Source organism: Cololabis saira, chromosome 4 (assembly GCF_033807715.1).
Source record: "Cololabis saira isolate AMF1-May2022 chromosome 4, fColSai1.1, whole genome shotgun sequence".
Classification (NCBI taxonomy): domain Eukaryota; kingdom Metazoa; phylum Chordata; class Actinopteri; order Beloniformes; family Belonidae; genus Cololabis; species Cololabis saira.
In genome coordinates, this window is record NC_084590.1 from 13,039,141 (window position 1) to 13,052,812 (window position 13,672).

At 37.9% G+C, this 13,672-nt stretch overlaps 1 protein-coding gene across 5 annotated transcripts in view; it reads left to right on the top strand.

Annotated features, from left to right (window-relative positions):
• The window catches only part of gdpd5b (glycerophosphodiester phosphodiesterase domain containing 5b), a 51,041-nt gene that overhangs the window by 35,989 nt on the left and 1,380 nt on the right, over positions 1–13,672 (top strand). For 2 of the 5 annotated variants that reach the window (XM_061718898.1, XM_061718899.1), the window contains exons 10-16: positions 1,460–1,610; positions 3,322–3,543; positions 3,709–3,866; positions 3,980–4,127; positions 9,687–9,769; positions 10,412–10,426; positions 12,649–12,761. In XM_061718898.1, the coding sequence (XP_061574882.1) occupies positions 1,460–1,610; positions 3,322–3,543; positions 3,709–3,866; positions 3,980–4,127; positions 9,687–9,769; positions 10,412–10,426; positions 12,649–12,761 (890 nt within the window). Of the gene's footprint in view, positions 1–1,459; positions 1,611–3,321; positions 3,544–3,708; positions 3,867–3,979; positions 4,128–9,686; positions 9,770–10,411; positions 10,427–12,648; positions 12,762–12,863; positions 13,144–13,672 lie in introns of all 5 variants that reach the window. The other 3 variants (XR_009782483.1, XR_009782484.1, XM_061718900.1) reach the window with 3 other exon arrangements.

Sequence of the window (13,672 nt, forward strand, 5' to 3'; positions counted from 1 at the left end):
ATGCTTCTTGAATAAAATAAAACAAATATCCCTTTCCTGCATAACAATTAAATTAAAATACACTGTGCAATTAATACAATGTAGACAGTAACAGGCAGACTTTTCCACTGAGGTTGACAGTTGTGCAAATAACAAAACATTTGTGCAAATCTCAAATAAAACATTCAAGTAAATTTGTCACAAAATAAGCTATATCAAAATAAAAAAAAAAATATATATTTTTTTTTTTTTTTTTTTTTTAATAATCGATATAAACGATATTGTCTCGTACCATATCGCGATTGAAAATATATCGATATATATTAAAATCTCGATATATCGCCCAGCCCTACTATAACACTTTAAGGAAGATCTGGAAATGTCCCGGCTGGGGGATTTGGTCGTAGGAGTTTCCGTCTGATGAGCTGGTTTAGGAGCCGTCACTCAACCCCATAATGAGAGGGTCCATAGATGTCGGGCAGCAGCTTGTGCTGGAGTAAGTGCTGCTGTTGAACAGGACAGTAGCAAACTTACACACAACCATGTCAGGATTGAAGCACTGAATGCAACTGCAGATCAGTCTGCCAGCAGTCAGTAGATGGTTGTGTGACATCATCAGCATGATTCGAGCTGATAGGCCGACCCCAGAGACACACGTGGAGGAAGAGAGGGAACTGGGTTAGGAGTACACTTAAGTGACCATGATGAATAGTGGCTGTGCACGTCAACTCATGCGTGGGCAGAGATGGACTTTGTGGAAGAGACGGTGTTTGTTAGGTGTGTGTGTGTGTGTGTGTGTGTGTGTGTGTGTGTGTGTACTCTTGCATCTAAACTGAATGTGGAGACACTTTTCTTCTTGATTTGTGACCTTCCTCATAGTTGGATTTGTGCGTTTGCAGCGCGTGCTTGCTGTGTAGTCCTGAGAAGCGTGAAGGGATGTGTGTTGTTGCGAGCTGCTGACAGGTGAGCTCCTGACAGGGCTGAGTAATTAGACTTGATGACAACCACAGCGGCAGACGGACTCCAATCCTGCAGGAGACCAGAGACACACAAGGGAATTCTCTGTATTAACAATCATATTTGTTATTCAAATTGTGACCTTGGTTTAAAGATAAAACATTTGGATAACAAATTTGAAAAACTAGAGCTTTTGTTTCCGTCGTATAACGCACCAACATGAGCTTCTAAGACAAAGTCGATATTAAATGGATCAAACGGATGATTTGATCTTTGCACGTACAGTATGTCAGGTTATGTTTTTCTTTTCTTTTTTTTTTAAGTTTGCAGTTGAGCTGCAAATTAAGTTGTTTTGTGGATCCCCTTTTCCTTTTGTGTAGCATAAATGTCTGCTTGAACTAATTATATATTTTTCTAAGTGAAGAAATGTGACCAATGTTAGCTGAGCGACTGGAGAGAGAAAATTCTCTGCATTTGGCATCAATGTTTCTGAGATTCTGCTTTCTGTCCCGCTGATCTCTAGTGTTGACGGCGTGCCCTTCTTGATGCACGATCTCACCCTGCGGAGGACCACAAACGTGGACAAAGTTTTTCCAGACAGGCAGATGGAGGAAGCCGCATTCTTTAACTGGACAGACCTGCAGCAGCTCAATGCAGGAGAGTGGTTCTTCAAGGTAGCTCCCAGCTGCTAATGCAGATTTGAATTAAGACCTTTTTTTCATCTCTGAGCTTATAGCTTTGACTGGAAGTAAATGTGACTCATTGATGTGTGATAAAGCCATTAGCCTACTATGTCATGAGGAGTTTGTGATTATGTTCACTGATCCTGTATGATGGTTTGAGTGTCGTAGAAATAACATTCACCAAGTCATGCAAGATTACGTAAGATAGTACAGTACTCATAGTATTTGTTTTAATGTACTTGAAGAAGTAAAATGACATAGGTCATGGGTACAAACAGTTAAACAAACTGTGCACCTTTATGTAATTATTGCTCTGCAAGACTCCATGTGTATGGAGGATTTTTTGTGCCAAAATTAAATAAATAAATACATAATTAATTAATTAAATTGGGAATGAAATATATAATTAATTAATTAAATGTGTCATTAATTAATTAAAATACAATTCATTTTAAGTAAAAGCATATATTTATTATTTCAGCATTTAATTAATTAATGACACATTTAATTAATGATTTCGTGTTGCGTGTGAATCATGAAATGTAAAACTGCATTTAATTAATGAATGACACATTTAATTAATGATTTCGTGTTGCTGAATCATGAAATGTAAATGTAAAACTGTCAGTTTCACTCGTCAAACTCAGTGGGCGGATTCCAAACACCTCATTGGTTCCCCTGCACATCAAGTCAAGATGGGAAAGTGCAGAAATAACTCCAACAACTTCGAGCAGTTCCTCTGCTTTACAGGCTACATGCTCGAGGTCAGCAGATCCTGCTTCCACATACTCTGCAAGGTCGAAGATATCGCTCACCAACTCTCTACAAAGTTCACGAAAATCCTCCAAACTCACAGCTGTCATGTTTAGAAAGTCCAAAGCAGTGGATTCCACTAGATTTGCGTTAGCCCCGCCCACTGAGTTTGACGAGTGAAACTGACAGTTTTACATTTACATTTCATGATTCAGCAACACGAAATCATTAATTAAATGTGTCATTAATTAATTAAATGCAGTTTTACATTTCATGATTCACACGCAACACGAAATCATCAATTAAATGTGTCATTAATTAATGAAATGCTGAAATAATAAATATATATTTTTACTTAAAATGAATTGTATTTTAATTTATTAATGACATATTTCATTCTAATTTTAATTAATTAATGACACATTTAATTAATTAATGATATATTTCATTCCTATTTTAATTAATTAATGATGTATTTATTTATTTAATTTAGGCACAAAAAATCCTCCATACATGTGATCGTGGGAGGAGATGTGACTTCTTTTAGCTAAATCATTCATTGCTGTTTGGATATTTTGTTGTTTCAATGTTAAACATTATTTTACATTATTATTATCATTATTTAATACACATTTGTCACTAAAAACACATTTTCCTATACATTTTCTGTTTTGTTTTTTTCCTTTTTCCCCAAAATGATTTAAAAACATCTAAAATGCAATATTCATTACTATTCTGAAAAGACTTCAGAAAACAATACATTTGTGCAACCGCTGAGCAGATGGACAACACCAAATTAAATATATACACACGCGCACGCAATATTTTAGCAGCAGTAGTATTACGGTATTACTTTTTAGTTTGTTATTGAAAATGAGGCAATACAACAGGTAACATTACACAACTTTTGAATAGCATTGTGACCTCTCTTCCTGTCCCTTGGTTTAAGGACGACCCCTTCAGGACGGCATATACTCTGTCCCAGCGTGAAGAGAATAAGATCAGGGCTCAGAAAGTGTGCAGCCTAGATCAGCTTCTAAACCTGGCCTCCTCCCACAACACCTCAGTGGTTTTCAGCCTACGAAGACCTCCTCCTCAACACCCCTGCTACGACACCTGGATCAATGATACTCTCGACGCAGTGCTGCAGTCTGGGATTCCTCAAAACCTGGTAATTACACAAGAAGGAAATATTTGCACACAATCAGCCCTTTCCCTCTGCGTTTGTCTGTGTATGTGAGAGGTTAAATTGTAACTTGGAATGGAATAGCGTGTTCTGTATCTCAAAGTAAGGTTGCATTTATACAAATTCAGTCCTTGTTTGTGTTCTGTCAAGGTGATGTGGACTCCTGATGAGGACAGAGCTCAGGTAAGACAGCTAGCACCTGGTCTGATCCAGACGTCAGTAGTGAAACAGACGCCCCGACGACTGCAGCAGTCGGGCATCAGCAGGCTTCTCCTCAGATACAACCAAGCCAGCACAAGTGAAATCAGGTGATCCCACACACAAACATGGAATGTTATCAGGTTGATGCATAAATGTATTTTTAGTAAAGAGCCTACATTTTTATGCCTCTTTTTTTCTTTCTCTTTATTTTTTAATCCAGAAACTTCTCAGAAACCCACATCAACCTCACTCTGTACACCGTCAATGAACCGTGGCTGTACTCGGTGCTGTGGTGCAGCGGGGTGCCTTCAGTCTCCTCCGAGGCCCCACATATCCTCAGGAAGGTGCCTTATCCAATCTGGCTCATGGTAAGAACTAAAGAACAGCTTTTAATTCAGATCCAATATGTTTAAACAGAAATGCTGTGGACCAGGACCTTAATTTTTAATTTAAAATTATCCTACACCGTTAACATTCGGTCTCTTCCTCTTATCACTTTTGCTTTTCTGCGTTTGCTCATTGTCACTGTTTTCAAAACTGTTCCCACACTTTGAAACGTGAAAAGCCTGCCGTCGTCTTCTTCCGCTTCATAGGGGATGCGTACCCATAGATATACATAATAAAGGCATGTGAGTAAATAAATAAGTGCCGTTATTATGTATTTAAGCACGTTGTCACACTAGAAATAATCTGTGCGAAAGGTGAGCTTTAAATCCATTTTTTTATTAAACAAAGCTTTGAGGCAGAGGAAGTTCCTCAATGATTTTTTTGTAATGGAGTTACTCAAGGAATCGTTGCAGCCCTACATTATTTCTTCTTTAAATTTCAGTAAGATGGCCTTTATCTAATGTCCACAGATAGAAACCACTGGAATACAAGTGGATCTGGACATGCTCTTCCTACTTCTAAAATATAAGTCTGTCTTATTAATGTGTACAAAGCCCATTTTCAGAAAGGTTGTGTAATTTTAAACACACTCTAATTGTGTTTCTCTGGATTAATGCTTCATCAGTGTAAATGACTAGTGATGCACCGAAATGAAAATTTGTGACCGAAACCGAAACCAAAAATAATAATAAACAGTTGACCGAATACCGAATAATACCGAACAATGGTTCTTCGCAGTTTTTCATTTATTTTGCCAATTTTTTCACCATTGCATAAATCAAATAAATATGCAGTGAAATACCCACCAGTCACAATTTGTCTTACTGTACTTATTGTATTTTTTCTCATAATCCTTTTTCATTTTCTCTGTTCAAATCCAATTAATCGGGTCGCAGTGGGGCTGATCTCCGCAATTTGAAGCCTTGTATACAAGGCTTCAAATTCCTTTTTTACAGTTATTATACATAATAATTGAACAAACAAACATATCAGACAGTGAGGGTTCTCCACCGCATCGGTTATACGGGCCCTTTTCTCTGCTGTGCGTCCCGTGACCGTCTCCATCACCAAGCGGTTTCCCAAATCCAACTCAGCCTGGATCATTTCTCGTGTCCTCTGCTTTTTCCCACATCCAGGTAATGATCTGACATGCTGACATGTTTGCTGCGTTTAACACCACACGCTCCCTCACTCCATTTGATTGCGTCATCACACGCCGTTATTAATTGTTCAGTTTTTTTTCCCCACTTATTCCACCGAACACCGAAAGTGTTTTTTTTTTGCTTTTTTCGGCCGAACAATTTTGGTTACCGAACATTCGGTGCATCACTATAAATGACCTTTGCCTAGAGCACCGATACAACCCCGTACCAACCCGGTGCACTTGCTGGTCCTTTTTGTCGCATAGCACCAATTTCTTTCAAAAAAAATCTTGAATACTGATTCATTTGGCCAGATTACACGTCTTAACTTTAGGATGGTCCGTCCTCGGTGCCTGTAAGCCGAGATACAGTTCACCAACTCTGGAGAAAGTTCATATAAGACTGTGAGAAAGTGAACATCTCCACCTCTCTCCTTATCTGTTTCCGTAGTATGTGTGGGTCACTGTCTTGGGGGTGATTCAGTTTTAAAGTGTGTTAATTTGGGTGTGGTCCCCATTACTTTCCTTTTTTTCCACTTTTATTTAGTTATATATCCATAAACTGGTTTGTTTGTCCATTTACTTAGCTTGATGCTTGTCATTGTGGAAGCACGCTGTGCAGTGAGACGGGTATTTATATCATCCCTGCAGGGGGAAGGGGCCAAGGCGTGCGAGGTAGTAGGGGAAGTTAGATTATTTATTATAATTTTGCACACTGATTATTTTGGTTTATGTTATTTAGGTTTGGATGGATTATCGTAACGTGTATTATTTGGTCTTATTGTGTTTATGGGATTATGTTTGTGTGTGGGTTTGTTGGCACTGAGCTGCCCAATTAAGGTCGTTTGGGTGGGGCCATAAAAGAGGGCTGCTCGCAGGGAGGCGCGTTGGTGCAAAGAGAATGAGTCTCCTTGCCGCCTATTACATTTTTTGTGGAAATGATTTAATAATAAAGAACCAATTATATTGTATCAGCTGAAACTAGCATCTCATTTATTTCATTTCCTCCTGAAACCCCGAGTCCACATTGGGCTGAGCGCATCGTATCTCACGAAGACTTCTTTGTTGCACAGTAACGTTTTAAGTGCCATTTGAGTGTTGCAGCAATGCTAGAGCTTATGACTTGGTACGAGTGCCTGCTCCCCACGTCCGTCTCCGATTGGAGTATGGTGCATTTGGAAGATGAGCCGACAGCAGCCACGTAGTGTCGAGCTGAAACTTCGTGTCTGGAAAATATTGACACTTGCAAAACTGATTAAAAGTATTGGTAAATATCTCCCTCTCACAAATTTAAGTGTTCTAGGGTCAAATACTAGATTTATTTGTTTTCCAAGTACAATAAAGTCGGTCAGAAAAAAAGGTTTAACATTTTACCTTGTTTGTTGTGTTTAAAAAAAATAAAACTCCCTTTTTTTTTAATAGGTTTGCATCTTTGCATACAGGACTGTCTCAGAAAATTTGAATATTGTGATAAAGTTCTTTATTTTGTGTAATGCAATTTAAAAAAACAAAAATGTCATACATTCTGGATTCATTACAAATCAACTGAAATATTGCAAGCCTTTTATTATTTTAATATTGCTGATTATGGTTTACAGTTTAAGATTAAGATTCCCAGAATATTCTAATTATTTGAGATAGGATATTTGAGTTTTCTTAAACTGTAAGCCCTGATCAGCAATATTAAAATAACAAAAGGCTTGCAATATTTCAGTTGATTTGTAATGAATCCAGAATGTTTGACATTTTTGTTTTTGTAATTGCATTACAGAAAATCACGATATAATATAATATATATTATATAATATATATAATATAATTTTCTGAGACAGTCCTGTATATTCAAAAATATGTAGAATTTCAGTCAGTGTGTTGAAAGTATATTTTTATCTTGGCCTTATTGAAAGCGTACGGTATTACTTACTTTATGTGAAAAAATACTTGAATCAGTTTTTAGTGTAGTTTATTTTGAAACGCCCAGCTGTTTATTGTGTTGATGTTCATAATGACCTGGTGGGTTTATTATTTCCTGCCTGGAGCTTGATATCCTGTTCTTTTTCCACTCTTAAGTGCTGGCAGTGCTGCAGGTTGTTTATCATTGCAGTCGTGTGTCTTGGGGCCCGGCTCTCTTCATATTGGATCAGTCGTCTGCTGACACATCACAACACGGGTGGCACCCGCACTGAGCTCTGATATTGTTTCCACCTGCTTCATAAGTGTAGCGTGACGGATTAGTTTTTCCATCAGGACTGCTGCGTGACGGCTTGTTGACGTGACTCCCGGCCTCCGGCTGCATGCTTCAGGGGTTTGTTCTGCCATGGCATCTGCAGTGTTGTCTGTAAGCTTGAACTGTGTCCCACAGTCATATCTGCTGGTTTATCTTCTGAAGATCAACAGAAGTCAGTACTTCACAAGTGCTTTACTCTATTTATACAAAACGTTACTCATGTGTTACATCTGACTGTTTGAATCCCTGTTGACATTATTATAGGACTGCAGCTATCTAATATTTTGGTAACCAATTATTCTATTGAATATTCCAGCGATTAATCAAATAATCTGATAAAACTTGCTTTTGTATAATTAATTAAAGCCCAATTATAAATATACAATAGAAACCAAGACCGCTCACCTAATAAAAACAACCAATTTGTTTCCTTTATAAGAGAAATTTACATTTATTAATGCACACAAGTAAACTGCTTGTTTGAAAAAAATGAAATTAATTCAAACTTAACATTTCCTGAGAAATAAAAATAAATAAAATAGTTTCCCACTTATTTTTTCTAAGTTTCAAAAATAAAATAATAAATATTCTTAAACACCGCCTTGAAATTGTGAAACTTCTCATTCAGATCCAATACGTTTAAACAGAAATGCTGTGGACCAGGACCTATGGAGGATTTTTTGTGCCAAAATTAAATAAATAAATACATAATTAATTAAGTAAAATGGGAATGAAATATATCATTAATTAATTAAATGTGTCATTAATTAATTAAAATTAGAATTAAAAATGTAATTAATTAATTAAAATACAATTCATTTTAAGTAAAAATATATATTTATTATTTCAGCATTTAATTAATTAATGACATGATTTCGTGTTGCGTGTGAATCATGAAATGTAAAACTGCATTTAATTAATTAATGACACATTTAATTAATGATTTCGTGTTGCTGAATCATGAAATGTAAATGTAAAACTGTCAGTTTCACTCGTCAAACTCAGTGGGCGGGGCTAACGCAAATCTAGTGGAATCCACTGCTTTGGATTTTCTAAACATGACAGCTGTGAGTTTGGAGGATTTTCGTGAACTTTGTAGAGAGTTGGTGAGCGATATCTTCGACCTTGCAGAGTATGTGGAAGCAGTATCTGCTGACCCCGGCTGCCGAGCATGTAGCCTGTAAAGCAGAGGAACTGCTCGAAGTTGTTGGAGTTATTTCTGCACTTTCCCATCTTGACTTGATGTGCAGGGGAACCAATGAGGGGTTTGGAATCCGCCCACTGAGTTTGACGAGTGAAACTGACAGTTTTACATTTACATTTCATGATTCAGCAACACAAAATCATTAATTAAATGTGTCATTAATTAATTAAATGCTGAAATAATAAATATATATTTTTACTTAAAATGAATTGTATTTTAATTAATTAATGACATATTTCATTCTAATTTTAATTAATTAATGACACTTAATTAATGAATGATATATTTCATTCCCATTTTAATTAATTAATGATGTATTTATTTATTTAATTTTGGCACAAAAAATCCTCCATACAGGACCTTAATTTTTAATTTAAAATGATCCCACACCATTAACATTCTGTCTCTTCCTCTTATCACTTTTGCTTTTCTGCGTTTGCTCATTGTCGCTGTCACTGTTTTCAAAACTGTTCCCACACTTTGAAACGTGAACACGTGAAAAGCCTGCCGCCGTCTTCTTCCGCTTCATAGGGGATGCGTACCCATAGATATACATAATAAAGGCATGTGAGTAAATAAATAAGTGCCTTTATTATGTATATAAGCACCTTGTCACACTAAAAATAATCTGTGCCAAAGGTGAGCTTTAAATCCATTTTTTTATTAAACAAAGCTCTGAGGCAGAGGAAGCTCCTCGATGATTTTTTTGTAATGGAGTTACTCGAGGAATCGTTGCAGCCCTACATTATTTCTTCTTTAAAAGATGTACTAAACTTTTCTTTTTCTTTTAAATCAATACCTCATTGGATACGGTGGATTTATTCAGAAAGAGCATTTGATGTAACATTTGAAGGAGGATTCAGTTTTGCTGCTCACATATTAGATGAGCTCTGTGGCTCTGTCCAGTGGTAGATTTGACAAAATTCATATCTGCCATGACCATGTGTTTGCTTGTTGTGTCCTTTCAGAGGCCAAATGAATACTGCCTGATGTGGGTGTTTGCAGACCTCCTCTCCCTCGCTGCCGTCACCGGGATCTTCATTTTCCAGAAGTAAGTGCAAACCCTTGAAGATCCAAGGATCAAATCATAACAAGGGGCACAAATGAAGAGTAAATGTTTCTCCATTTTTGGTCTTGCACTTTTACTTTCACAACAGCTTTATTACACCTTCGGTTTTTAAATTCAGTTCATTCTGTCACACATGTACTGCCCGGGAATATATTAGCAAAACAACAGTTCATAGGTTGGTTTTCAGCATATTGAAGTACGTATTGTTTGGGTTTATTAGCTGCTCTGATGTATTTCTGCTTCCTCCCATCACTGTACATCTGTTTAGTCACAAACCGGAGTTGACAGAGAAGATGAACCGTAATCTTACTACTACTTGGTTAAAACCTTCAGACTCCTCTGGTGTTTCTCTTTGTCAGTTGAATAGTGTTGTTGTTTTGTTGATGGTGGACCTGCGCTCTCGTCACCGCTGGGATGGAGGTTTTAGTCTCCTCCTCGTCACGGTCCAGCGTGCTCTGCTTGGCTGAGCTCTTCAGTCGCTTCTGCTGGCTTCCAAACTGACCTCTCTTTTCTCCCACCTTCTGTTGTCCTCTATCTTTCCACCTCTTCCCTCGTCCTCTCTCCTCTGCCTGATGTGCATGCTTTCCTCCTCCGCCTCTGCTGCATTCTGGCATCTTCTCTCAGCTATCACATGATCAGGTAACTGGGTCACCTCTTCCAACCCGCAAATCTTCTCTCCTTTCACCCTCTTTTGTTCTCTGTTTGTTTGATGCATTCTTGGCCTTCGGCGCTCTTTTTTTTTTTTATTGTATCTTCCTTGTCTATTTTTCTTTTTCTTTTTTGGCTCATTTTGGTAATATATGATCCATTTTACTTAGAGCTCCCTCTCACCCCTGATTTCCACCATATTTCTATATTATTTCCATCCCTGACTTCTCTCTACCATTTGTTGTTGTTCTGCACTGGGTCTCTCTTAAAAGACCTTTTGCCTTTATTGCTCTACCTAAAACAAAATGAACACATTCAACCCACATAATCAAAAAAAACTATCCAATGATAAATTGAATTATGAATACATCATCGGTCATTAGGTGTAACAAGTAAGTGGCTAAATTAAACCCTGGTTCTGCACTCATCCAGGCCAGTTGCCTTAGGATAAACTTTTATTGATGCTGATTACTGAACTGCCTTTCTGCTCTTTGTCTAACTGCATTATTCACTAGTTACCGTGACTAATCTCTTTGAGTTAATCAGAGTCAATAATCTTTTCATTACTGAAAGGATATCTTTTTCCCACATGTGAAATGAAATCCTAACAATTCACTGTAAAGGGACACACAACTGTACCTGCATTTCACAATAAGCTGGATGTCCAGTCATGCTGATCAATTTAGCATATTATCAATAAATGTATAGCATTATGCACAAAGAATAATAATTGTTTAATCAAGCACCAGTTATTTGGTTAGGCGCCATCTTATGAAGGATAATTAAAAATCCCTTTGAACATTATGATAACTTGCCCTCTAAAGGACAGCAGCACAGGATCTGGAACAAAACGCATTTATTAGCAACTTATTGAACTGTGAATATCTTCCTGGGTGACACATCGATGCATTTAATCAAATACATTTTGATTAATACCTTCTTATGCCTCATTATCAGCTGTAAGAACAGGAAGCAAGCAGCTGAACCTTATACATTTCAGTTTATTTTATAATGACAAAAAATATTCCATTTACAAACATGTTCAGACTCTGCACTTAATGTTAAGCAGCTTTGGCAGTGATGCCTCAATACTTCTTGTGAATGGTCTTACAGGTTTGGCAAATTAATTTTTATGATGCTTCTCCATTTACGGTTTCAGAAACATTCAGGTTCAGACAGGTCGGGTGGGGAGTGTCGGTGCTCAGCTGTCTCACACTCTGGCTGATCCACTTTGACACTTAATGTTTTCATCACTTTTAAACTTTGGCTGCAGACTTGCACTCTGGCAAATTCTCAAGTTGAGGATTGCTCTATATTTTCTGCATCCATCTTTTCCTTGATGGGCTTCAATTCCCATCATGATGTGGGGTCGGGAATCGTGGCCAAATATTCAAGTTTTTTGCTTCATCAGAAAATGTTCAACCATTGACTTGCTGGTTACTTGCCTCACAGCGCAGATGACTAAACTCAAAGAAAGATAAATGCTGCTGGGCTTTTGCTTATTCCCACACCGACATCGGGAATACTCCCAGATCCTTCCAAAAGTAAGGCTGGAATCTGGGAGTATTTACGACTGCACACCAACCGGTTACATATAAATTATATACACAAAATCCTGACTCATCTTTAGTACTCTAAAAGCCAGCACATGAACTTCTTCCTCCGATTCAACCAAAGCAGAATCTGAAAGGAAAAAGCAGTGCAGGAAAATCTGGAGTTTTTTAACTGGAACAGAAGTTTACCTTTGTCCTGACCTGGACTCGACTTTTAGTGAGCCGTGAGTGTTCTTCTGTCACGATGGAGAAGCATCTCAGGATGGACCAGCCCTCAGCTGCTGAAGTCTCATATGGAGTCTGAATGTTTATGTAAATTACATGTTTTTTTATATATGTAATATACTCAAAACAGATTTTGGAGACTTTGAAACATTAATCACAAAAAGTTAAATGGAATCAACATGAGTCTGAAAAGATGTAAATGTCGGCCAACATTTATTTTGTCACTAATCAACCCTTTTAGCCCCAACTGTAAAACAAGTTCACCTTCACAAAAGTTTGCTCGACACGACTCCTTAATTCCCTAAAACAGATGTGAAATTGAAATGTGTTTGAACGAACCAAAACACGGTCCTGCTCTCCTCTCAGCAGAAGCAGCCTGTTTACCAATAGTTCTGGATGCCACTGTGATTCCTGACCAAACATGTGACCCCGCAGGTATCGGACGAGCGGCATGCGCAGCTACAATCCTGAACAGATCATGCTGAGCGCCTCGGTCCGGACCTCCACCCGGGACGTCAATGTCATGAAGGAGAAACTCATCTTCTCTGGTAAGAACCTGGTGGTGAGATGAAGAGCTACACGTTTACCAGCCTGTGTTGGTGTGTATGTGAATGTTCTCGCCCCTCCTCTTCCTCTCTTCCATATCAAAGACCAACCCCAGTAGCGTCCACTCTGCTCCATCCTTTGTTGGCGTGTCATCTCCACCAGCCCCACGTGACTTCTTCCATACCTGCATATGTCAAATGCAGCCATTGCAGCATCCCACCCTTTTGCCCCATTCCTCTTCATCCATCCATCCATCCATCCACTCATCCACTCATCATCCCTTCATCGCCCATCCTCCCCCACAATCCTCCCGCTGGAGACATCGTAGTGTAGGAGAGCTTATAGGCCCCCGGTCTAAACACCCTCTAGGGCTGGGGGTCCAAGGTGAGTGTTTGATGAAAATAAAGAGGTGAGGATATGGGCAGAAATATGTGCCACTAGAAACTGAATTTGAATAATTTATATTTGAATTTGAATTGCTCAACTTGAATAATTGCATTAAAAAACTGAATCTGAATCACATCATTTGAATTTGTATTGCTTAATTTGAATCATTGTATTGAAAAACTGAATCTACATTCAGTTCTCACAATTTAAATTCAGTTCTTGCAATTCAATTTCAATTTTACTGTGCCAGACATCCGGGTCTTCTGGAGGAAAGAAAGAAAATAGAGGTTATTATAGTAGGCTACGTGAAAAGTAATTCTTTGTATCTGCACTCGATTGCTCTTCCTCCGGAAGACCCGGATGTCTGGCACAGTGACTCCAGTAAATTGAAATTGAATTGCAAGAACTGAATTTGAAAGTATAAAGAGAGTTGAATTTTCAGTGAGGATCAAATACAATTTCAGAACAATTGAATTCAATTTCATAATGTTACATTCAGTTCCAAACTAATAAATTCAATTTCAAA